General features: G+C 39.9%; 1 protein-coding gene across 5 annotated transcripts in view; it reads right to left on the bottom strand.

Annotated features, from left to right (window-relative positions):
- LOC114039026 (serpin A11-like) overlaps nucleotides 1–23,478 on the bottom strand; it is a 31,371-nt gene extending 7,893 nt beyond the window's left edge. Inside the window, exons 1-6 of one of the 5 annotated variants that reach the window (XM_027856610.1) lie at nucleotides 23,422–23,468; nucleotides 20,361–20,475; nucleotides 17,433–18,092; nucleotides 8,031–8,301; nucleotides 5,242–5,389; nucleotides 1,830–2,577 (exon numbers count right to left, since the gene is read on the bottom strand). In XM_027856610.1, the coding sequence (XP_027712411.1) occupies nucleotides 2,374–2,577; nucleotides 5,242–5,389; nucleotides 8,031–8,301; nucleotides 17,433–18,075 (1,266 nt within the window). In that variant the 5' untranslated portion in view covers nucleotides 18,076–18,092; nucleotides 20,361–20,475; nucleotides 23,422–23,468 and the 3' untranslated portion in view covers nucleotides 1,830–2,373. The other 4 variants (XM_027856612.1, XM_027856614.1, XM_027856609.1 and 1 more) reach the window with 4 other exon arrangements.
- Nucleotides 23,479–24,050: the final 572 nt, after the last annotated feature.

Raw genomic sequence — 24,050 nt, 5'->3', positions numbered from 1 at the left:
CAATCAATCCACAAATCAATTAAAACACAATTATTAAGTGTCTACCAAGCACCAGGTGTGGCCTAAGTGTCCTGGATACAAAGAAAGATAAAAATAGTTTCTGCCCACAAAAAGGGTCTTGAGAAGGTAGAACATTGGGCTTAATTTAATAAGATGAAATTCTGCAGAGATAAATATAAAGATGAAGTTGAGGTATAAAAAAATCAATTTCACAATTATTAGGGGAAGTCATGGTTATATGGTAGTTATTCTGGAAAATATCTGGAAGTTTTAGTGGACTGCAAACTCAATGAGTCAGAAGCATGATGTGGCTGCCAACACAACTAATTTGACCTTGCGCTTCATTAAGTGGGGCATAGTTTCCAGGAAATTTTGTTGGTTGTTCAGTCATTTTTCAGATGTATCCAACTCTTCATGACCCCATTTAGGGTTTTCTTGGCAAAGTGGTTTGCCATTTCTTTCTTCAGCTCATTTTATAGATTGAGGAAACAGACAAACAGGGTCAAATGACTTACCCAGGGTCACACAGCTAGTAAGTGTCTGAAGCCAGATTTGAACTTAGGAAGATGAATCTTCCTGACTCTAGGCCTGGTGCTCTGTGCACTATGGCAACACCTAGCTGCTCTATCTTCCAGGAATAGGGAGGTTATAGTCCCATTGCGCTCTATGCTGACTCTATTCAGCTCTGGGCACCACAGTTTAAGAAGGGCATTGACAAATTAGAGAGTACCCAGAAGAGAGCAACCAGGACAGTGGAGGACCTTGAGTCTATTGACATAACCTATTTGAGCTTATTCCTCAATGATTAACAAACTCTCAACCGGTTATAACCTCCCCATCCCAGTGACTCTAATGTCTAGCTGTTAGTATTGAACTTATTCTCTGTCCACCACTGCCAACTTCCTTATTCCCATTTTCTTCAAGATCTCCCCTGTGTGCCACTCTATAGCTACCAACCTTTTCTACTGTGCTTTCTGGAATGTTTGCCCAGTCTTGTCAATTTTGCATTCAAAACGTCTTTCCTACGTGTTTTCTTTCTCTCCTTTGACCCTGCCATCACACTCATGCAAGCCCTCGTCACCTCATGCCTGACTATAATAATAGTCCTCTGTCTGGTCTCCTTGTTTCAAGTCTCTTCATATTCCAGTCTATCCTCTACTTAGCTGTTAAATTGATCTTCCAAAAAAGCAGGTCTGATCACGTTCCTTCCTCCCATTAATAAGCTTCAGGTAATCCCTATCACTCCTAGGATCAAATATAAAACCCTCTGTTTGGCACTGAAAGTTCTTCATAACTTGTTTTGCTCTCCCCCCACCTTTCCAATCTTCTTACGCTTGACTCATGCCCATATACTCAGCAGTCCAATGACACTAGCCTCCGTACTGTTCCTTGAAGAAGATAGCACATCTTCCAACTCTGTGCATTTTTGTGAGCTGTCCCCCATTCCTGGAATTCTCTCCTTCCTCATCTTTGCCTCTTGGCTTCTGTGGCTTCTCTCTACACCCAACTAAAACCCACACCTTGTACCTGAAGCCTTTCCTGATCCTCCTTAATGCTAATGCCTTCTTGATTATCTCCAAACTATCTTGCATATACATAGTTGTTTGCATGTAAACTCATCAAGAACAGAGAATTTATTTTGCCTTTGTTTGTATCACCAGTGCTTAGCACAATGCTGGCACATATTAGGAGCTTAATAAATGCTTTTTGATTAGCTGACTAACTGTATTGAAGGATCTGGGCATGTAGAAAAAGTCTGTAGAAGAGAAGACTGGGAGGGAGGATATGATAGCTGTCTCCAAGTATTTGAATGGCTGTCATGTAGAGGAAAGATTTTATTTCTTTTTGTTTGGCCCCCTGGGGCAAAATCAGAAACAGTGAATGGAATTTGCAAAGAGGAAGATTTTATAGTGGGCATTCCTTTTTGGGTGTGGGTTGGAATAGATGGCCATGGAGGTCCGTTCCAACTCTCAAAAGCTATGATTCCATCACTAGGTGGTTTTAAGGCATCTTTTAGTTTTATATTTATGATCTTATAATAATGGCTGATCAATCAATCAACAAGAATTACAAGGCAGTCACTGTTGTAGGAGCATGGAGGAATGAATGAATGAGAAATTATAAAGTGAGTGGTTCTAGGATGGGCAGAGGAAGGGGCATAAACAGTGTACATGGCCATCAGACCACAAGAAGATATACTTTATGTCCATAAAACATCCAAATAATTTTTATTACTACTGTTGTTGATACTATTCACTATTGAGATATTTCACTGCTGCCTCCATCATGCAAGAAAACCAGAGATGAAAAAAAAAAACCAAAACAAAAAACCCAGCAACTTTTCTGAAAATGGCTCCCATTCTCTTACCAAAGTTAACTTGCAGTTGGGGTTATAATTTTTCCAAGGAAAAGCAAACTCTGGGCAGACACTTCCCAAATCAGCAGCAGGAAGGGCCTGTCAAAATGAACAGTCAGTGGGGATGCTTGGCTCAGGGTCTCGGGCTGGGATAGGAAGGTGGAGGTGGCTGCAGCCTTGGTGCCTTTCTCATTCATGTCCACTGTAACTTGATGTAGCAACTACAGGTTGGAGGAAATGGGATATAGGAGAAAAAAATTAAATTCTTGGCCTGTGGAATGATATAAAGTCATGATAGGAGGACTAAAATGATAGGAGGACTTAGAGCTGGAAGATTCTTTGGAGATTTTTTTAGTCCAATTTTCTCATTTTATGGATGAGGAAACCAAGGCCCAAATGAGGACTTGGACTTAGAAGTTTCCTATCTTCCAGTCCAACTGTCTTTATATTACATTGTCCTGCAAATATTAGGATCGCGATAAGAAGAAACATTCATCAAGTGCCTACTGTGTCCGTAAAACCTTGCCAACGGCCATGGGAGATACAAGGTTTAGATTGTCCTGGACTTCAGGGAAATAATAGTTGAGAAGGTAGATAAAAGCAGTGTCAGAAGAATTGGGTGGATCTCAGATAGACACAATGTCCTAATTATCTCAGTAGGGCACGGATTTCATTATGGATATAGTACATACAGACAAGGAAAGAAATGGATACTTGACGTCTATGGGTCTTCATTAAATGAGAGTGATATTGACATCTTTTTTTTTTTATTATTCTAGGAGCAGCCTGGCTATTTTTTATTTTTGGAAATATAGCAGGGAAGTCTGATTTTGTTTTTCCAAGTCCTCGAAGCAGGATGTTATAGGAGAAAGAAGATTATATTTAGAGTTAGAGGACCTGGTTACGAACCCTAATTCTGCTGCATACTACTTGGGAAGTGTGTCCTTGGGTAAGTCATTTAACCAATGAGCCTTGGTCTCCTTATTTTTAAAGTGAGAAGATAATAATCAAAGTTCCTTCTCAGCTTTACGTCCTATAATTCATAAAGGAAGAGAACCAGTTTTCAGACCAGGTCCAACTGAGAATTATCTCTAGTGTCTGCCTTTCTATCCTCTACTGTACTGTTACACCTGCTTTGTTCTATGGGACAGGGTCACTTGTCATTAAGTAGCTAAGCTGTCATTGACCTCTTGCACGTAACCAATCCTAGATATAAATTAATACTGGAGCTCTGCCCATTTATTCAGTCTTCCTTGACCTAGGAGGTTTCTGAGCAGAGCCCTCAGAAATCATTGGTTTGAGGATATTGTAATCAGGGTTCATGTTTTTGGATGGTGTTTGTGTTAGACAACTTTGAGATTCTTCCCAGGTCTACAATTCTTTAGTTATGTCGAGGAATATTCCCCAAGAATTCTGTATCTAAAGCTCAATGTTCAAAGACAGATTCTTGAGATAGCATAGTTTAGAGTTAATAGCCCTGGATCAGTCAGGATGGAGCGGAAAATGGTCTGGGCCAAGGGTGGGAACCTATGGCCTCAAGGCCACATGTGGCGTAGGTCCTTGGGTGCAGTCTTTTGACTGAGTCCAAGTTTTATAGAACCACTCCTTTTATTAAGGGGATTTGTTCTGTGAAGTTTGGATTCAGGCAAAGGGCCACATTTGAGGACCTAGAGGGCCACATGTGGTCTCCAGGCCACAGGTTCTCCACCCCTGGTCTGGGCTTTAGGTTTGAACCTTACCTCTGACACTAGCTGGGTTACCTTGGGCAAGTCACCTCACTTCTATGTGTAAACTAATTTCTTCATCTCTATAATTAGGGAGTTGGACTGGATGACCTCAAAGGTCTCTTTCACTAAAAAAAATTAACTTGATTAGAACTAAAATCCAACTTCTCTGACAAGATAATTTCTCAACATAGTTTTTAGAGGGTAAATTGGAAACTGTCTCTTCCCTTGGCCCTAGAAAAGACCACTGTGATTTCATGGATGTTCAATGTGTCTATACATGTTTGTAATGGGTTTTATGTTTCTTATCTTCTCAATGAGTGAGGGAGGGGGAAGGGAGAGAGGGAGAATTTAGAATTGAAAATAAAACAAAATGAGTTTAAAAAATAAAATAAAAGATGATCAACAAATGTTGGTTGAACTGAATTCTTGAATTACATTTAAAATTTTAATTGCTATAGACTACTCAACCTTTCTAGAAGGAATAAAGCACAAATAAATGAGGCAGCATGGCCTGATGAAAAGAGGACTAGACTTGGAGTTTGAAGTTATGGGGCCAAATCTCAGTTCTGACATTTAATAGCAATGTGAACTGGGCAAATGTTCTTAACCTCAGTTTCCTCATCTGTAAAATGAAGGTGTTGTATTATCTTGCTTTCTAAGATTACTTCCCTTCTGAAAGGGTTATGATTCTATGAATGACTAGAGAATAGCTGAATTAATGGCATAGGTCATAGACCTCAGAGCTGAAAGAGACCTTAAAGATCTTATCCTTTTATTTTACAGTTGGGGAAACTGAGGTCCAGAGAACAGAAGTGACTTTCCTAAGGCCATATGGGCAGAAAGTAAATTTTGGAACAAAGTTTTGTTATCTAAACACCAAATCCAAAGTGAAGATTAGAAATTCCTGTTGGTCTCCTCCAGGATATTACAACAAAAGTAAGTGGTTTTGGGATTCCGCAAGAGGAGAGAATTCAAGAAACAAAAGTGACGGAACTTGTAGATAGTATTTTATTTAGTGTTGTTGAGAAGAACAATGGGAACCACCATGGCTATAGTATGAGGGCACAGAGTCCAATTAGGAGAATATGATAGAGGAGAGCCAGTCTTTCATTTCAAAGATTAAAGGAAAGAAGAGACTACTCACATTTACTACCTTACCTTTGAGATTGCCATGTGTGGTTGTTCAGTGATGTTGGATAGATTGACTTCTGGAGTGAATATGCTGGAAAAACCCATTTTGGGAAGTATTTTTTCCAGGCTGTATGCCCCAGAAATTGAAAACTTTGGCAGATGTAAATTTAGTAGACTTCATAAATAAAAAGGAGAAAGACAAAGAAACAAGTCCTGTTTGATTAGTCATATTGTTCCAGTCCTGTTCTTCCCTTTCTTCTCCATTTCCTCCCACCCTTCCCCCTTCCTCTCTTGAGCTAAGGGAGATGATTTTTGAAAGTGACACTTTTAGTGAAGCGTTGGGAAAGAGGGGTGCCATCCAATTGAGGGTGGGGTCCAGCCAAAAGGGAGTAACTAGCCAGGAACCTTCTACAACCTACATATCCCTTCTTGAAATAACATAAGCCTCCCTCAGAATCCTATAACTGAGCCTTTTAGAATAGGGGAAGGGAAGGGAAAGGAAGGTAGTGAGCATTTATATGATTTCTACAATACAATTTATACAATTTTACTACATGTCAGGCACTGTGCCAAGAGCACTTTTTCACAAATCATTTGATCCTTAGAACAACTCTGTAAATTAGGTGGTATTATTATCCTAGTTTTACAGTTGAGGAAACTGAGGCAATCAGAGGTTAAATGACTTGCCCAGGGTCACACAGCTAATAAGTGTCTGAGGTCAAATTTGAACTCAGGTCTTCCTGATCCTAGACCCAGACCTCTATCCCCTGTGCCACCTAGCTGCCCAGAACAGACACTCAGGTGAAATTAACAGGGATTTCTTCTTTATCCCTTTCCTCCACAAAACCTTACTTCACTGCCTTGTCATAGTATGTATGTGAACCCGACACCTGTGCTGTGGAGAAGGGCCCCTACTTAGGAAAAATAGGCCAGAAAAAGGCTGAGAATGGGCCCCAGTTAAGGCTTTGAGATCTATAGAAAAGGTTTGAAAATGACTCTTTTTACGTGTCATTGTCCACTAGGGGATCCAAGTCTTCACTAGAATAGTTGTGATGTAACACCTGAAAATAAAATACCTAAGGTACCATAAAATACTCTAAGTACCATACAATGAGATTTTTTCTGGCAGCAGCAACATCCATATATTTTTTTAAAAGGCATATTTAATCATGATGCTCCCTTCTGATGCTCCTGTGCCCCACCATGTTCTACCCTAGGCAGCTGCCTATCTTGCCTTTCTGAGCTAATTTCACCTCTGTCTGGGGAACTCAAGGGTCCAACTTCACACATTTGTCCAGGGCCAAAGAATGATTTCTAAAATTTCTTTACTGAGACAGGGAGGTGGTATAGTGGTTTGAATGTTGGACTTGGCGTCAGAAGACGTGTTCAAATCCTATTCCAGACATGGCCAAGTCACTGAAACTCTCCAAGATTCAGTTTTTTCCTCTATAAAATGGGGAGAATAACAGCAATACTTCACAGAGCTCTTGGAGGGATCATAAACCACTTTGTAAACCCCCAAGAGCTCTGTAAATACCAGATCTCTGAGGTCATTCCCCTCTCTAAAATTCTGTGGTTCTGTGAATTGTAGATGCTAAATTGAGAGGAGAGGAGATAAGTATCAGAGAAGATGTTGACTTGACCAGTTTTTGCATAAGATTGAAAGGGAAGGCTGAAATTCCCAGGCAGAGAGAAAGGAGGGAGCAGGTGAGACAATCTTATTTTATTTGTACTTTTATTTGGAAAGTTGTGCTTTGCTTAGTGTCAGTCTTTTAATTCATAATTTCAGAAAGTGTAATTAAACAAAGAGAACTTCAGTGGTGGTTGGATATCTGCCTGTGAAAGTGATTTACCAGAGATAGTTTTCCTTTGCTTAAATGACTGGCTAACAGAGCTGCAGCTAGATGACACAGTGGATAGAGTACTGGGCCTGGAGCAGGAAGACCTGAGTCCAAGTGCAGCCTCAGACACTTACTAGCTGTGTGACCCTGGACAAATCACTTAACCTGTTTGCCTTAGTCCACTAGAGGAGGAAATGGCAAACCACCCCAATATCTTTGCCAAGAAAACACCATGGAGACTATGATCCACAGGGTTACAAAGAGTCAGATATAAGTGAACAAGAACAAAACAGAACTGCTATTTCCTCTTTCAATAGACTGTGTAACTGGGGAAAGTTACAATCAGTAGGGAAACAAACTTTCCCATATGCCCTGTATCCTTAGCTACCAGCTAATATACCTCAATAGGTGGGAGAGGGAGTAATCAGAAGCAAACACTTCTAAGGAGGGACAGGGTCAAAAGAGAGAATAGAATAAATGGGGGGCAGGATAGGATTAAGGGAAATATACTTAGTTTTTCACAACATGACTACTATGGAAGTGTTTTGCATGATGACACATGTATAATCTATATTGAGGTGCTTGCCTTCTCAATGAGGGTGGGTGGGGAGGGAGGAAGGGAGAAAATTTGGAACCCAAAGTTTTAAACACAAATGTTAAAAAAATTGTTTTCACATGCAACTGGGAAATAAGATATGCAGGAAATGGGCATAGAAATCTATCCTGCCCTACAGGAAAATTGAAGGGGAAGAGGATAAGAGAAGCGGGGGGAGAGATAGAAGGGAGGGCAGATTAGGGGAAGGAGTATTCAGAATACATGCCATCTTGGTGTGGGGGGAGGGACAAGATGGGGGGAAAATTTGGAATTCAAAAACTCAAAATCTTGTGGAAATGAATGTTGAAAACTAAAAATAGATAAATTAATGAAAAAAAGATACCTCAATAGGCCCTTCCAAATCCAGATACCCCATTTACCTGGGCAATAGTAATTTGTTCCATTTCTTCAGGGTCTCTGGCTTCAGAGAATCTTCCACTTGTCTCGTTTTCCCTTCATCCGGCAGAATGAGAAGGATGAGGACGTCTTCAATGTATTCCATTTGGAGTACAATGCAGGCCAACTCCTTATCATACAAAAACCGGTGCTGTGCCTTCTGGTGCATCATAGAGGGCCTAATGATCTTCTCACCTACAGAAGAACTCTGAGGCTTCTTAATCCAATAGTGTTTGAAAGGGTGCATCCATTTGGCTTGTGACACAGAAATAAGGAAACTGTAAGTAAGTAAAACTCAAGCTGCCACATTCAAAGACAGTTCTTTACCTGGCATTCATGTATTCATCACTGTTTTCCTTTTGTCTTCTCTATTGTTAGAAGGGGCAAGGTCAGAGTAGCTGGGTTCAAACCTTGGCTCCACCATTGACTACCTTTGAGACCTTGATCATGTCTTCTAACCTTATTGAATTTCAGTGTCCTTCACTATAAAATGAGATGTCAAATAGATGAACCATCAAGTCTCTTCCAATTCCAAATCTATGATTTTGGGGGAACAATTTAGCTTTCAGACAGAAAAGGACAGCAAAAATGCTCTATGTCTAGGCTGCTCCCGTGGACATCTTGGATGGTGTCTCAAGCTTGAAAATCATTTCTCCTTTTTATGCACCTTATTTATAGTTTACTAGCTGTGTGACAAGTCATTTATGATCTGTGTGCCTCATTTTCCTCAACTGTAAAATGGAGATAATAATAGCATACCTACTTCCCAGGGTTGTTGTGAGGATCAAATGAAATAGTATTTGAAAAGCACTTAACACAGTGCCTGGAATATAGTAGGCAATTAATAAATGCTTATTCCTTTCCCTCTCTATCTATTTCTGTGATCTGGATCTGTTAGGTAGTTTCTACAGCTCCCCGTTGTGATGTTTTAAATTGGGAATCCTGGTAGCATATTGGGAAGAGCACTGGATCTGGGGAAGGACCTGAATTTGAATCTTGGCTCTTTCTATTTACTTTCCAACCTGGGATCAATTACCTTCTTGGTCAACCTTAGTTTCCTCATCTGTAAACTGAGGAGATTGGGATTAGAATATCTCTAAGGTTTCTTCCATCACCAAATTCTATGAAAGTAGAATATTGCTTAATTTCTATGTCTGTTAGACATTATGTACTTCTTCATATGCTACTTTCTTTAGTTTAACCTCTCATGATACAGAAGACAATTTATCTTTTACTTGAAGGGGATAGAAAGTACCATATGGATGTATTATACTTTAAGGCAATAGGATGTGATTCTAAAAAGTTGTAAGTGAATTTCTTTCAGTTGAAGTATCAGAGGATCCTGGGAAGATGGGAAAGTGACAACTTTACCTTTTACCTAAGGTAAAGTTCCCTCCCTCTCCTCTCAAGTAAGCCATAATGGAGCAACCTCAAAGGGAGCAAATTTGACAGTGAGAATGAGAGAAAATTGAAAGAACCCATTGCAAGGTAATTCTTACAGAAAAAAAAATCACCATTGCCCCTGGCACTTTCCATGACTCATGGTGGCACTGGCCCAGGACAGCCCAAAATCATCTTTAAGATCTCAATTTTAGGGAGACATTTGCAGCTAACCACTTTAAAGTATCCCAGGGGATTGTGATCCTTGGATAATAAGGCGCATTATTCACACCAGCCCTAATGATTGAGAGGAAAGTAAAGAACCTTCTCTAGCGGAATGTAGATCCTGGTAGGAGGGGTCAGAGATTATGAAGGAGAGAAGAGCTTGGAAGTGTAGGACAGTGTTACATAGAAGGAAGCAGGCAGTCAGCAGGAGGAATAAAAGGTAGGGAGAAGACATGTTTGCAAAGGCTTTTCAGTTTTCTCCTAGCAGAGTCCTAGGGACCATTACCAACTTTTTATCCACCAACCTGCAAAGGTAGGCTAGACACAAGTTGGACAGAGAAAGGCAGAGAGTAAGTTCAACTACAGTGACATCTCAGTCTCCTTATAGCAGTCAGACAGCATGAGCCTGGGGAGAGAATAGTGATGGAGCTATAGAAATAAAAGGATTGAAGGCAAGAAGAACATTTACATTTAGGAGAGCATAAGGTAGTCTTTCTCAGAATGTGATCTGGGGTCCCCTAGAGATCCCCAAGACACTTTCAAGGGGTCCTAGATGTCAAAACTGTTTTCATAATAATACTGAGATATTTAAATTTCTAATACAATAAATATTGATAAAGATAACCCATGTAAACAAAAGATCTTTAGGGGAGTTCTCAGTAATTTTTAAGAGTATAAAGGGGTTCTGAGACCAAAAAATTTTAGAACTTTCAGCATCAAGAAATCAAACAGATAATTGTTATATGAGAAAGAAATGAACAAACCTTTCTAAAAGACTTCTCAAATATTTCACAACAAAGGAAATTGAGTTAATATCATTTGAGGAAGGTGAAGATATTACAGAGTTGTACAAAGCACCTGGAAATGACACAGGAACAACTCAAGAAACCTAAAGAATACCTGGAGCAAAGAATTAAGTAAAATTATAAAAGAGGCTCTTAAGGAAGAAATCAGTAAGTCTAACAAGAGGGCAGAGAATTTAGAATAAAAGACAGACGCTATCCATAAAAGCAAATTCTCTGAAACAAAGAAAGACAGAATGGGAGAACAAAATGGTAGATGCAGAAGGAAAATTAATTAAACACAATCAAAAGATAACAAAACAGTAAGAACATGAGAACGCTATGTAACAACTGTAACCTGGGCTTGTCTGGGGGGCTTTTGGAGCATATCTAGATTGCCTAACATAGAGACTTCTGGGTCCCCTACCAGTGGTGTATGGGTAACCTCCTTTAATTGATGTCTTGTGTCTTTAAAACTAGTGAGACTGAATTGGTAACTCTTTCAACTACTCTCTTTTTGGCCACTCTTATTTGTTGTATCCAAAGGGTGAAGATTCCAGTTCAACCACAAAGTGGGTGTCATGAACTGAATAGGTAGGAAGGGAAGGACTTTCTTCCCTTGCTCCTTGTTTTATCTTGGATCTAAGAAACCGGCCTGGAGTGTGCCTATTTCTGTTCTATGTTGTTTGTCCTCCTTAGCTTCAGGTGCTAGAGGTGATCCTTGTAGGAGTTGGGATTTTGAGCCATGGTGACCTTGCAACCAGGATTGCAGGCAGAATGGTGCAGCCAGCCAGCCCAGAATGGAAGCCCTGAGCAGCCAGGGTGCTTGGGACTGGAACCTGAGGTGGGGGTTTGGACTTGGAACTAGGACTAAACTTGGGCCCCCACACAAAACACTGGTATGGTGGTCCCCATTGCTTGGAGGGTCAGGCAGGTTAGATTTTTACTCCTCCTGTGGGGTTTTCTGGTATTCTTAAAGTATCAAAGAGTGTCTAGGCTCTCTGAAAATTGCTTCATTCCCCACTAATGGTATTCCCCCAAGTGTAGGGGTGTAGGTCCCTTGTGACCCAGTTCCATTTAGCCACTGATAAATTAGCTTTTACATAGAAATATTTACTTCAAAAGGTATAATAACAAAAAAAATACTTGTTTTCCTAACACATCAGAAATCTAATCCTCCTGACCCTATTTGCACCACCTCAGTCTCTGGGGAGGGGAAGGGATTACATTCATAATGTAGCTCAGATCCTAAAGAGCCCATTCCCAGTTTTGAATCCAAAATGCTCCCTCAGGCTTTAGTCCTAGGGACCCTGAGACGACAGGCTTCAAGGTCACCATAGCTCAAAGTCCTGGGTCCCTTGCGGATCACCTCCAGCACCTGAAACTAAGTAGGACAAACAATACAGAGCAGCAATAAACATTCCCAGGCCCATTTCTTGGAGCTGGAGTAAAAGAGGAAGAAGGGGAAGGAAGTCTTCCTTTCAGTTCAGTTCATTGCACTTACTGTGTGGGTGAACTGGGATCTTCACTCTCTAGACATAGCAGATGAGAGTGGCTAAAAAAAGAGCAGTCAGAAGAGAGGGACTGACTTAGTCTTGCCAGTTTTAAAGATACAGACAACCAATCAAAGGAGGCTACACCCATGTCTGTGGTAGGGGATCCAGAGACCTCCATGTTAGGTGAATAGGTACAGGATATAAAATCCCAACGCAACTGAACTTGAAAATATAAATAAAGTTTACTCATAAAAAGAAGATACCAAAGATAATGATTATGGGGTAAAATAGGCCCAAAAGGTAAATTCAGAAGAAGAGAATAACTTCATAACAACTATAAAAAAAAAGTTTGGCCATGAAGACTACAAGAATGGCTGGAAGAAATAAAATAAGAAACTAAAAAGAAACTATCCATGAAATTAGAGCTCTAGAGAAAAAAGAAAACTAGAAGAAGAATGAAACTGAAAGTGTAATATTGGCCAAAGAGTGGACCCCTTAAAAACTGAATAGAACAGAACTCAATGACTCCATGAGACATTAAGACACTTTAGAACAAAATCAAAAGATTGAAAAAAAAGTACATATTAGTGAAAAAACTGATTTGAAAAACATTGAGGATAGATAATTTAGGAATCATCAGAGTTCCTGAATACAATGGCTAAACAAAAAAAATGGGCACTATATTTCAAGAAATCATAAAAAGATACTGCCCAGATCTATTAAAACCAAAAGGCAAAAGTCAAAATAGAAATAATTCAATAGAAACTATCAAATGCAAACTTTCAGTAATGTTATATCCCAAATATGCGATTTCCACATCAAAGAAAAAGTACTAGAGGAAGCTAGAAAGAATTAATCTAAGTAACAAGGAACTATACATAGTTGGTATTGCACAAGATCTGTCAGCTACTAAAGTGGAAGAGAATAGATCCTACAACATGATTTTTCAAAAGACAAAAACTTACGACCAAGAATAACTTACTGTGAAAAACTAAGTATAATTTTACAGGGGAAAATGGATTTTTCATAGCACAAAGGATTTTTAAGCATTACTGATGAAAATACTACAGCTGGGAATGCAAGAGAAGTCTAGAAAGGTAAATATATTTGAGCAATTGGAGTGGACTAAATGATGATAAAGTGCTTATATTCTAATATGGGAGAAAGGAAGTGTACCTTGATAATTCTAATGTCTTTATGGGTCACAGAGAGAAATAAGATGAACATGATGTAGGTTTACTTTATATTGTTGGTTATAAGAGAGAAAAAAAGGAGAAAAAAAGAAACATTCTAGGGCAAGAAAGGAGGAATAAAGGGTACTTACTCTAAATGAGTAAATGAGATGAAAGAGAAAGAATATGTAAATATGAAAGAAGGCATAGAAGGAGTGACCATTACATGACTTTCACTTTTATCTGGACCAGATAGAGGAGGAATGAACATACACACACACACGCACAGATGCGTACACACACAGAGTTTGGTATAGAAACCTATTACTGTTAATGGGGAAACTGGCAGGGAAATGGAAAGGGGAGGAGAGTGAAAGAGAGAGAATAGACTTGGGAAGGGAACAGTCACAAGCAACTTTAGAGGGATTAATTATAAAGGGATGAATAGAGATTGCCATTATTGAACACATTTCTTTTTCCCCCTCAACCTTTGTCTTTGTAAAGAGGGGGCCAGGAGGAGAATAGGAAAAAGTACAAGATGCAAGGGGGATGGGCAGAGAAAATGCCCAGAGTTAGAACAGCTTGTTTGTAGAACAGCAAGGAGGTTAGTGTCACTGAATCAAAAAGTACCTGGGGGTAAGTGTAAGAAAACTAGAGACGTGGGAGGGGGACAATTTATGAAGGACTTTGAATACCAAACAGAGGATTTTTTATTTGATCTTGGGAGTGTTATGGAGTCACCTACTGAGCAGGAGAAAGGCATGGTCAGACCTGGGCTTTTGAAAGATCACTTTGACAGCTGAGTGGAGGATGAACTGGACCAATTAGAGAGCTACAGCAATATTCCATTTGTAAGGTGATGCGGGTCTGCATCAGGCTGGTGGAAGTGTCAGAAAAGAGGAGGGGTCATATATAAGAGATGTTATAAAGGTATAATTGTCAGGGCTTGGCAACAGAGTAGATATGGGGAGGGGTGAGAGATAGCAAGGAGTCAAGGATGATATCTAGGTTGTGAGCCTCAGTGACTGGGAGGATGGCAGTAACCTTGACAGTGATAGGGAAGTTCAGAAGAAGGGAGGGTTCTGGGGAAAAGATATTGAGTTCAGTTTTGGACATGTTGAGTTTAAGATATGGGACATCCAATGTGAGATGTCTATAAGGCAGTTGGAGTTGTGAGTTTGGAGGTCAGCAGAGAGGTTAGGGGTGGATAAGTAGATTGAGAATCATCATTAGAGAGATAATAACTGGATCTGTGGGAGCTGAAGAGATTACCAAGTGACCACTGAAGGGCACTCATGGTTAACAGGTATGACTTGGACAAAGATTCAGCAAAGGAGACTGAGAATGAATGGTCAGATAAGATGGAGGAATACCAGGAGAGTAGTATCATGAAAAATCAGAGAGGATAAAAATCAAGGAGGAGGGTGACAGTGCCAAAAGCTGAATAGAAGTCAAGAAAACGAAGATTGGGAAAAGACCATTAGATTGGGTAATTAAGAGATCACTGGTACCTTTGGGGAGAGAAGTGTGGGTTGAATTATAAGATCAGAAGCTGGAAGAGGAATGAAGGCAGCTGATGGTAGGGGTGATCCAGAGCTGAGAGTTGGCAGGGCAAGATTGGTGATGGGTTAAGGGGGCAAGAAATTCAAGAGAAGGCAATGGAGAATTGAACTGCTTTACTAAGGGGACAATTGGGAAAGGAAGAGAGTGTAGCCAATGCAGGAGTGATGGCCTGGGAAAGAACTGAGGGATTGAAGGATTGGAGGTCACAGTGAAGATGAAGCACATGGTTTGTGGTCGTAAGGCACAGAGAGAAGTGGAGTGACAAAAGATTGTGATCATATAAAGGAATTTCAGAGTTTATCAACATGGAGGTGGAATATTTATGAGTGATGGCAAGATCAAAGCTCTGACCATCTTCGTGTGTAGTTGTGATGGCATATAAGAGTATGTCATGAGAAATGAGCAAGTTGAGGAACTGGGAGGTTATGACACTTGAAGGAGTATCAATATGTAATTATATTGAAATCCCCTAGCATGAGGGCAGGATTTCAGAAGGAGAGAAAGACTGTGAGTTAGATACTGAACTCACTTAGGAAAGAAGCAATGTGTTTTGGAGGTTGGTAGACAACAGCTACTAGAATTTTGATTGAATGGAAGACATGGATTGAGTCAACTTCAAAAGAGGAGAGATTACTGAGTAAAGGAGGTAGAGAGCCTGGAAATTGCAATGGTGAGCAAGGAGTGCCTAGGGGTGAGTAAGGTGACCTTACCATGCTTGACCAATGAGATAAGGAAATGAGTGAAAATGCAACCAGTGTTGGAAAGGGTGGCCGGGGAAGCTGTGTCATCAAGAGGAAGTTAGGTCTCAGGGACAGCCAGAAGATTAAGGGATTGGGAAAGGAAAAGATTTAAGATTGAAACAAGTATATTAGCTACTGGGTGTGTATTTCAGAGAGCACAGTGGAAGGAGTGGGTAGATTTATAGGGGGACATTGTGGGGTTTGGGATGAGGAAGATAGAAATAAGAGGGCAAGCAGTGGAAGATGGAGAATGGAGTTTGTATAATGACAGCTGAAGGATTAGGATCACTGGAGCGGGCAATGCATGACAAGGTGGAAATCTGTTAATCATTGAGAAATACGTTCAGGAGGATTATCAGCATCACTAGGGGTTTGGCCTCAGGACGGTGTCCTCTCAAGATGTTAGGCAGCTCAGGTGAGACCAGTGGTGAGAGCTGATGGAATAGTGTTTGTCTCCTATACTTGCAGGCAGGCCAAGCCTGGAGATAGCTGGAGGAATCAGGAAAGAATGGTGTCTCTTTGTCCTGTGTTTGCAGGAAGGGATGATTAAAAAGAAACTGGGTTCCCTTGCAAGTGGGAAGAGACTGGTACCCAATGGAATGGAGTCCCTCTGACCCCTGCAAGAGGGAAGAGGGCAGGTCAGGAGACCTTTGTTGGGTGGAATGGCTTCTCTTCAACCCCCTATCTTCACAACATCTCTCCATATGTCCCTTTATCACAATTCACACAGTGGCCACACTTCTATAGGTCCTCATCACCTCACACCTGGTCTATTGCAAAAGCTTCTGGTTGGTTGCCTTACCTCAAGTCTCTCCCTACTCCAATCCAGCCTCCACTCAGCTACCAAAGTGATTTTCCAAAAGTTCCCACCTGACCAGAAAGGGACTCCTCTCCTAAGTAAAGTTCAGTGGTTTCCTATTACCTCTAGTATCAAACATAAAATCTTATTTGGCTTTCAAAACCCTTTGCAACTTGTCCCCTTTCTATCTTCCCAGTATTCTCAGGAAATGAATTTACTCCCTTTCATAAATTGTTGGCCATCTTAATTTCAGGAGCTAATTAGAAAAACATCATAATGATGATTAACTTTAGAAACTTTAGTGATAAACTCATCCAATATCCTCATTTTATTGATAAGGAAATTATAGTCCAGAGAAGTTAAATGACTTGGCCATAGTCACTCAGCTAGTAATTAGCAAAGAATGAATTTGAACCCAGGCCTCTCTGGCTCAAAATCCAAGGTCCTTTCCACCATGCCATGCTCCACGTCCCAGCTTCCCCATCTGTACAATGAGAAGCTTGTACTTGATGATTTCTAAAGTCTCTTCTAGCTTTAAACCATACTATTTAAAACATTCCATAACTGTGGTTTTTTAAATAGGGGAAATGACTAAGATTTCTGCCTATTTGCATAAATCCCACTCAAGCAATGCTGGAACTACAGCAAAAGGTCACCACAAAAGGTGAGGGGGAAAGGTCTCTTCTTCATATTTGTTCAGTTGTGGTTGATCTTGTTGAGATGAATCTCTGAGGTCCTAAACAACTCTGGAACTTTATTATTCTATGTGAACTGAAGTGAGCCCAAGACATTTGCAAGTTTTGAAAGAGACATTGTCTTTAAGTCAATGAATAAAGGTCTCAAAACCTTAGATGTGGCTCCAAGTTCCCATCAAGTAATTGGGTTCATTTTGGCCCAAAGGAACATCTTTGCTTCCTTTAGAGAACATGAATAACTAACACATGAGGAAGTGTTGGAAATAGGATTCAAACCCAGTTTTTCCAACTCCAAATCTAGCACTCTTTCCATTCCATTATCACAGCTGCCTACTTATATAAGCTATTTCCCCTCTCTCCTCTGATGGCAATGGGGTTCATGGGAAACAAGACCAAGATGGGCATCACCTGGAAGGAGATAGAAACAGATTCACCCATCAAGCAGAGGTTTCACTGGATGTTCTCTTAGATCTTTCCAAAGCTGAGATCCTGTGACTCTATGGATCAGGGATCTATTTAAATAAAAATACACACCTTTAAAAAATATAGAATTCACAAGCACCATTACAGTGTCCTGATTGAAATCTTGAAGAAATTCTCTAATTTTCCCATAGGTTTGGTTCTCTATGTATTTGTTAATCTGTCTCCTAGTCGAGAAAAAATTAGTGAAGTTGATGGAAAGTGTTTTGGCTTCATACAACTCCTTGATGCTATGCCATTCATGAAGTGGTTTTAACTGCTTATCCAGGGTCATGAAACTTCCTATCTTCAGTTCATGTTTTTTGCTACTCAGGTTTAGCTTATGGATGAGATGCTGGAAACTCTTGTAGATCTCAGACTCAGGTGTCTCTGTGAGGTTGAAGCCCAATGCCTCTAGGATCTGAGTTTGAACTGTAGCTTGTGTCCCAAGGGACAACATGGCCAGAGCCATGGAGATGCTCACGGGGGAGAAGAAAATGTTGTCCCTGGGGGCTGCCGAAGTTAGTTCCTTGTATAAGCGTAGGGCAAAAATGGTATTGCCAGTGGAGATTTTATGGCATAGTAGGGATGTTTCTGAGTGAGTTTCATCCTGTAAGTAGATCTCTGTCTTATTATTTCCCTTACAGTCAGGAAGAGGCTGACAGTGGACAACAGCCAGAATCCCAGCCACCAGCATCCACATACAAGTAGGCTCCATATCCAAGGGTTGTAGCTCTGAAAACAATGGCGAGTGTTCAAGTCAATAATACCGCCTTCTAAAACTTTCAGTGACTCCCCTTTGCCTATACAATGAAATCCAAACTTCTAATATATAAGGCCCTCCACAGTCAGGCCTCACCCAACTTTCCATCCTTACTTTCTGTATTTTCCTTAGTGTGATCTTAGTTTGATCTTGCCAAACTCATATATTCATTCCCCTCAACATACCTTGCATGTTTCCCCATTCTTGAGGCTTTGCTCATACTGTTTTTCCTATCTGAAATGCTCTCCTGCCTTCCCTCCTTCTATCTAAAGAAAGCCTTCCTATCCTTCAAAGCCCATCTCTAGTCCTACTTGCCTCACAAAGCCCTCTATGATCACGCTATCCAGAAATGCTCTCTCACTATAGCCAAAGCTAACTGAACTCTTACAGCTTTTGTTCATACTGCTCAAATAGTACTTACTTGTCATATGTTGCTTTCTATTGCAACCGTGTAAATACATGTTATCTCTCCTATTAGGAGAGAGCATGAAGACACGGCACCTTTCAGGGTCCATGTAACCTTTGGCAAATCATGTCACCTCTTTGTTCAGCTTCAGTTTCCTCATCTATAAATGCATACTCTTTCTTCCCCCAGCCCATACTAGTGCTTTTCAGCTTTCCTTTATGTGTTGTCTTCTCCTCTTAGAATACAAACTCCTTGAAAGTAGAGATTTTATTGTTGCTGTTCAGTCATTTCAGTTGTGTCTGACTCTTTGTGACCCCACTTTCCTCCTTCCTTCCACCAAGTTCCCTATTTTATAGAGTGGAGGCTCGCCTGTTAGCTTATACCCGAGCTGCTCAGACTCGAGTCTCAGAACTGACAACATGAAATGCCTATTAAAGGCTTAGAGGCTTCTCTCTCTCTTTCCCATAACCATTGTGATGTAGCCACCATCCTAGCAGCTGTCGCAAAACCAGCCTATTGGTGCTGTACCCATCCTTGATGCCCCAGTGGTTGTTTCTGCAGCCATGTTTGAAACTTAATTTCATTTCCAGCTGCTCTGGCTAATCAGTCTTTCCTCCAGAGTTTTCTTCTTAGATTGTAATACAAGAGGTTTCATTCAGACATGTGAAACTTTTATTCCTGTCATTTGTTTATCTCTGTCCCCAAGTATTGGGTTAGAATCTATAAATATACATATCATGTCTAATATCCACTAACTTCTAATATCCACTAAATAAACTAATGAGAAGATACTATTTGTGATAATCCTTCTGTTTTTACCATAATGATATATTTAACTATTTTAATAAGTGTGTTTTAAGTCACCAAAATATGTCCAAAATTACCATCAGCCTTGAGAATAAAGGCATAAACAATGGCAAAGTTTATCAATTTTCCAGCCTATTTGATGTACTGTGAAGTATTTCTTAAAAATGACCAATAGTCAATAAATTAAGTGAAGAAGACAGGTGTCCATCCAGGTACTATTGGTTAGAGATACCCTTTTCTTTTTTTTTTTTGTTTTGTTGGGCAATTGGGGTTAAGTGACTTGCCCAGGGTCACACAGCTGGATGTGTGTTATGTGTCTGAGACCATATTTGAACTCAGGTCCTCCTGAATCCAGGGCTGGTGCTCTGTCCACTGTGCCACCTCGCTGCCCTGAGATAGCCTTTTCAAAAAGCTTTAATGGTTCCCTATTGTGTAGAGTTTAGCCTGACATTCAAAGTCCTCCATAATCTCTAGGCCCAGAATCACAGTTTCCATTAAGATCACCCTGTAGGACCAACCTATATTAAGTAACAAACAACTTCCTCTGCACACTGCTCCTTCTCAGTCTCCTTTGATGGATATTCGTCCAGGCCATGCCCACTAACTTTGAGTGTCTGCTAAGGTCTGTCCTGGGCCTTTTTCTCCATCTATACTGTCTTTTGGTGATTTCATCAATCATCATGATCCAATCTCTGTGCAGAAGATTTTCAGATCCATTTATCTAGCCTTAACTTTTCTCTTGACCTTCAGTCTCACATTTCCAACTGCTTATTGGACATCTTAAACTGGATTTTCTATAGATACCTCAAACTCAACATATAGGCATACCTCAGATTTTTTGCGGGCTTCATTCCAGGCCATTACAATAAAGTAAGTCACACTAAGTTTTTGGTTTCCCAATGCATATAAAAGTTATGTTTACACTATATTATATCCTATTAAGTACGCAATAGTATTACATCTTAAAAGAACGATGTATGTACTTTAATTTAAAAATACTTTATTGATAAAAAATGCTAATCATCACCTGAGTCTTTAGGGAGTCATGATCTTTTTTTGCTGGTGCAGGGTCTTGCCTCAATGTTGATGGCTGCTGACTGATTAGGGTGGTGCTTGCTGAAAGTTGGGGTAACTGGCAATTTCTTAAAATAAGACAACAATAAAGTTTGCCACATTGATTGACTTTTCCTTTCACTTGAACACTTAGAAGCTATTATAGGGTTATTAATTGGTCTAATTTTAGTATTATTGTATTTCAGAGAATAGAGACACCCAAGGAAAGGGAGAAATGGAAATAGCAGTGAAGCAGTCAGAACACATGCAACATGTATTAAGTTTGTCATCCTATATGGGCACAGTTTGTGGTACCCTGAACAATTACAATAGTAACATCAAAGATCACTAATCACAGATTACCATAACAGACATAATAATAATGAAAAAGTTTGAAATATTATGAGTTACCAAAATGTGACATAGAGACATGATGTGAGCACATGCTGTTGCAAACATAGTGCAGATAGATTTGCTCGATGCAAGGTTGCCACAGATCTTCAATTTGTAAAAAAAAAACCAAAACCCTGTAATATCTGCAAAACTCAATAAAGTGAAGCCCAATAAAATGAGATATGCCTGCATACAAAACTAAACTCAATATCTTTCCCCCCAAACTCTCCCCTCTTCTAAACTCTCCTATTACTGTCAAAGGGACTTGCTTCCTTTCAGTCACCTCACTTCTGACCTAGATGCCATCCTCAACCCCCTACTCTCTTTTACCCCCCATATCCAATCTATTGCCAAGTATTGTTGGTTGTACTGTTACAGCATTTCTCATATATGTCCTCTTTTCTCCTCTGATAATGCCACCACCCTAGTACAGGCCCTCATCACTTCACACCTTTACTATTGCAATAGTCTTCTGGTTGGTTTTCCTTTCTCAAGTCTCTCCCCACTCTACTCTGTCCTCCACTCAGCTGTTAAACTGATCTTCCTAAAGTGCAAGTCTGACCATGTCACTACCCACCTTCCCCACCCTCCCCTCCAATTTATTGAACTCCAGTGGCTCCTTATTTCCTCTAAGATTACATAAAAAATTTTACATTTGGCTTTTAAATGTCCTTTATAACCTGCCCCCTCCTTACCTTTTCAATCACTTTGCTTCCCTCCACATACACTCTACATTCCGGTGTCCCTGTACTCATACCACATTCCATCTCTCAAGTCCAAGCATTTTTACTGGCTGTCCTTCATGCCTTGAAATGTCTCCTTCCTCAGCTCTGTCTCCTGGCTTTCCTGACTTTCTTCAAGCCTCAAATAAAGTCTCATCTTCTACCTTTCCCAGTCCTATTTAATCACAAAGCCTTCTCTTTGAGATTTTCTTCAGTTTACCCTATACATATCTTGTTTGTACATAGTTATTTTCATATTTTTGTAAAACATATCAAATAATAATAAAAGCAATATATGATTGCAAGGAAAATATTACCAAGAAAGTGTACATAGATTCTATATGTTTGACTACTAGCTAGTTTGAATTAAAAATGACAGTTCAAACAAAAATAAACTCATTTTTGGCACGCATTAATGAGGAGTGATAAAAGTGATAGCTGTCTTCAAGTTTACAAAGCACTTCAAAATTGACAGGAGATTAGACTTGTTTATTGGTCCCAGAGGGCAGAAATAGGAGTTATAGGGAGGAGTTGCAGAGAGGGCAGATTTAGGTTCAATGTTAGGGGAACTTTCCTAAGAGATATAGATGTTATGAATTGGAATACACTGCCTTGGGAGGGAGTTGGTTGTCCTCCTTTGGGGATTTCAAGTGAAGACTGGATTACCAGTTGTTGGGAAGGTCAGAAGGAGGATTCTTGGTCAGATATGAGTTGGATTGGATAGGATCTGAAGTCCCTATAAAATCTGAATCTATGATTCTTTGTTTCTGGCTCAGCTACTTGTCTACCAGTGTGGTTTTAGGTAAGGCATTGCATTTGTCTGGTCCTCCATTTCTTTATTTCTAAAACGAAGGAGTTGGACTCATGCTTGAAGATTCTTAAAGCCACTACCTTGTGATGTCCATGTTTTTTGATCACATGGTTTAAAGATCATAATAAAGAGCAATGAGAGCCAGCACAATGTGGTGGATAGAAGCTGATCTCAGAGTCAGAATGACTTGAGATTATGTCATGCCTCTGGCACAGACTGGTCTTGTGACCCTGAATGAGTTGCTCAACTTTTTAATATCTAAGACAGTAAGCTGTAGAATGTTTGCAGATCTGCATTGGGAAAAGAGAGTTTCCTTGCTGAGTAGCTGTCAATGTTGACAAAAATACCAGTCCAGAAAAAAAAAGAAAAATAGTGAAAAAAAAGGCTGGAAAAGGGCTCAAAATGTCTTCAGAAAATAGTGGTTTTTCTAACTAGTCTGTGGTAAACATAAGGTTCATCTTTCTTGGGCTGAAGTTTTATTTCATCTGATTTTCTGCTCATTGATAAGGAATTTCTTAGGAAAATACCTAAAGAAAATGGAAAACTCCATTCATTAAAGAATGCTTTGGCATGCCCAAATATTTAAGACAAATTTCTTGAGAAGAGCGTGATAAGAACTGGATCTGTGATTTCGCTGATATAGGGAACTCCCAAATGGGGAAAGTCTCCTTATTAATTCTAGTTGGCACTTTCTCTGCAACTTACAGTCTTAGAGAGCCCTCTAGATCTCTGAGAGGTTAAGTGATTTGCCCAAGGTCACACAACCATTATGTGGCTAAGGCAGGACTTGACCTCAGATTTTTGTGGCATTGGGGCCAGCCTTCTATTCCTTATGCAACACTGTTTTTCAGAACAACACACTTCCCCCCCCCCCCTTTTCCAGCCCTTAGTCCTAAACTGCAAGGAGTGGGTTAATTTTGCTTCCCACCCTCTCAGATACTGTATTAAAAGCTATAGACCATGGTGAGAAATTTTCCCATTTCAGAATGTGGAAAAACTATATTCTTACCTCAGGAGACTTCCAAATTCAACTTGTCTGGGAAAGAGGAATCAAGATAACATCACCCAGACATATTCATGTAAGATTTCCAAGGTAAAGTTGTACTTACAGGACTATTCCAAGGAGTCTACCCAGGGCTTCAGGTCTGCATTTTCTTCTACTTACTGAGAAAACAGCATTTGGAAATCAGAGTGAGCCCAGTCAATATTTACCAGGTCATTTCCTGGAACTAATTTTCAGCTAATGCTAACAACAAACAGAGAAATCTTTAAAAAAAAACCCAAAAAACAACCCCCTCCCTCCAACCCCCAAGCAAACAAAGATTCAAATGAACAAAAAATAGGAACAATTCTTCTCTTTTTTTTTTTTTTACTATTCTTTTATGTAGCAACATATGGGCAGCAACATTCCAAGGGAGTGAAATATAGGTCCTGTTAAGATTTGGCTCACAGAATATTGTTATTCCAGGTTTGTTCTAGTTCAGTGCTTTTGGAAAGCTCAACAGATCAGCTATAGTTTGAACTAGTTCACTAGAATGTTCTGAAAACATTTCAAAATTTTTTTTCCTTCCGTGATTCTAGTCATTGCATAAATTGTTCTCCTGGTTCTGTAGACTCTGTATCAGTTTATTTAAATCTTTCTAGGGTTCTCTGATTCTGTTCCTTTTTTAGGGCACAATACTATTTTTTAATATTCATATACAATAATTTGCTCATACAACCCAATTGATAGGCCTTC

The sequence above is a fragment of the Vombatus ursinus genome, unplaced genomic scaffold (assembly GCF_900497805.2).
Source record: "Vombatus ursinus unplaced genomic scaffold, bare-nosed wombat genome assembly UNPS02011572.1, whole genome shotgun sequence".
NCBI classification, from domain to species: Eukaryota; Metazoa; Chordata; class Mammalia; order Diprotodontia; family Vombatidae; genus Vombatus; species Vombatus ursinus.
This window is presented reverse-complemented; position numbering and strand designations above follow the sequence as displayed.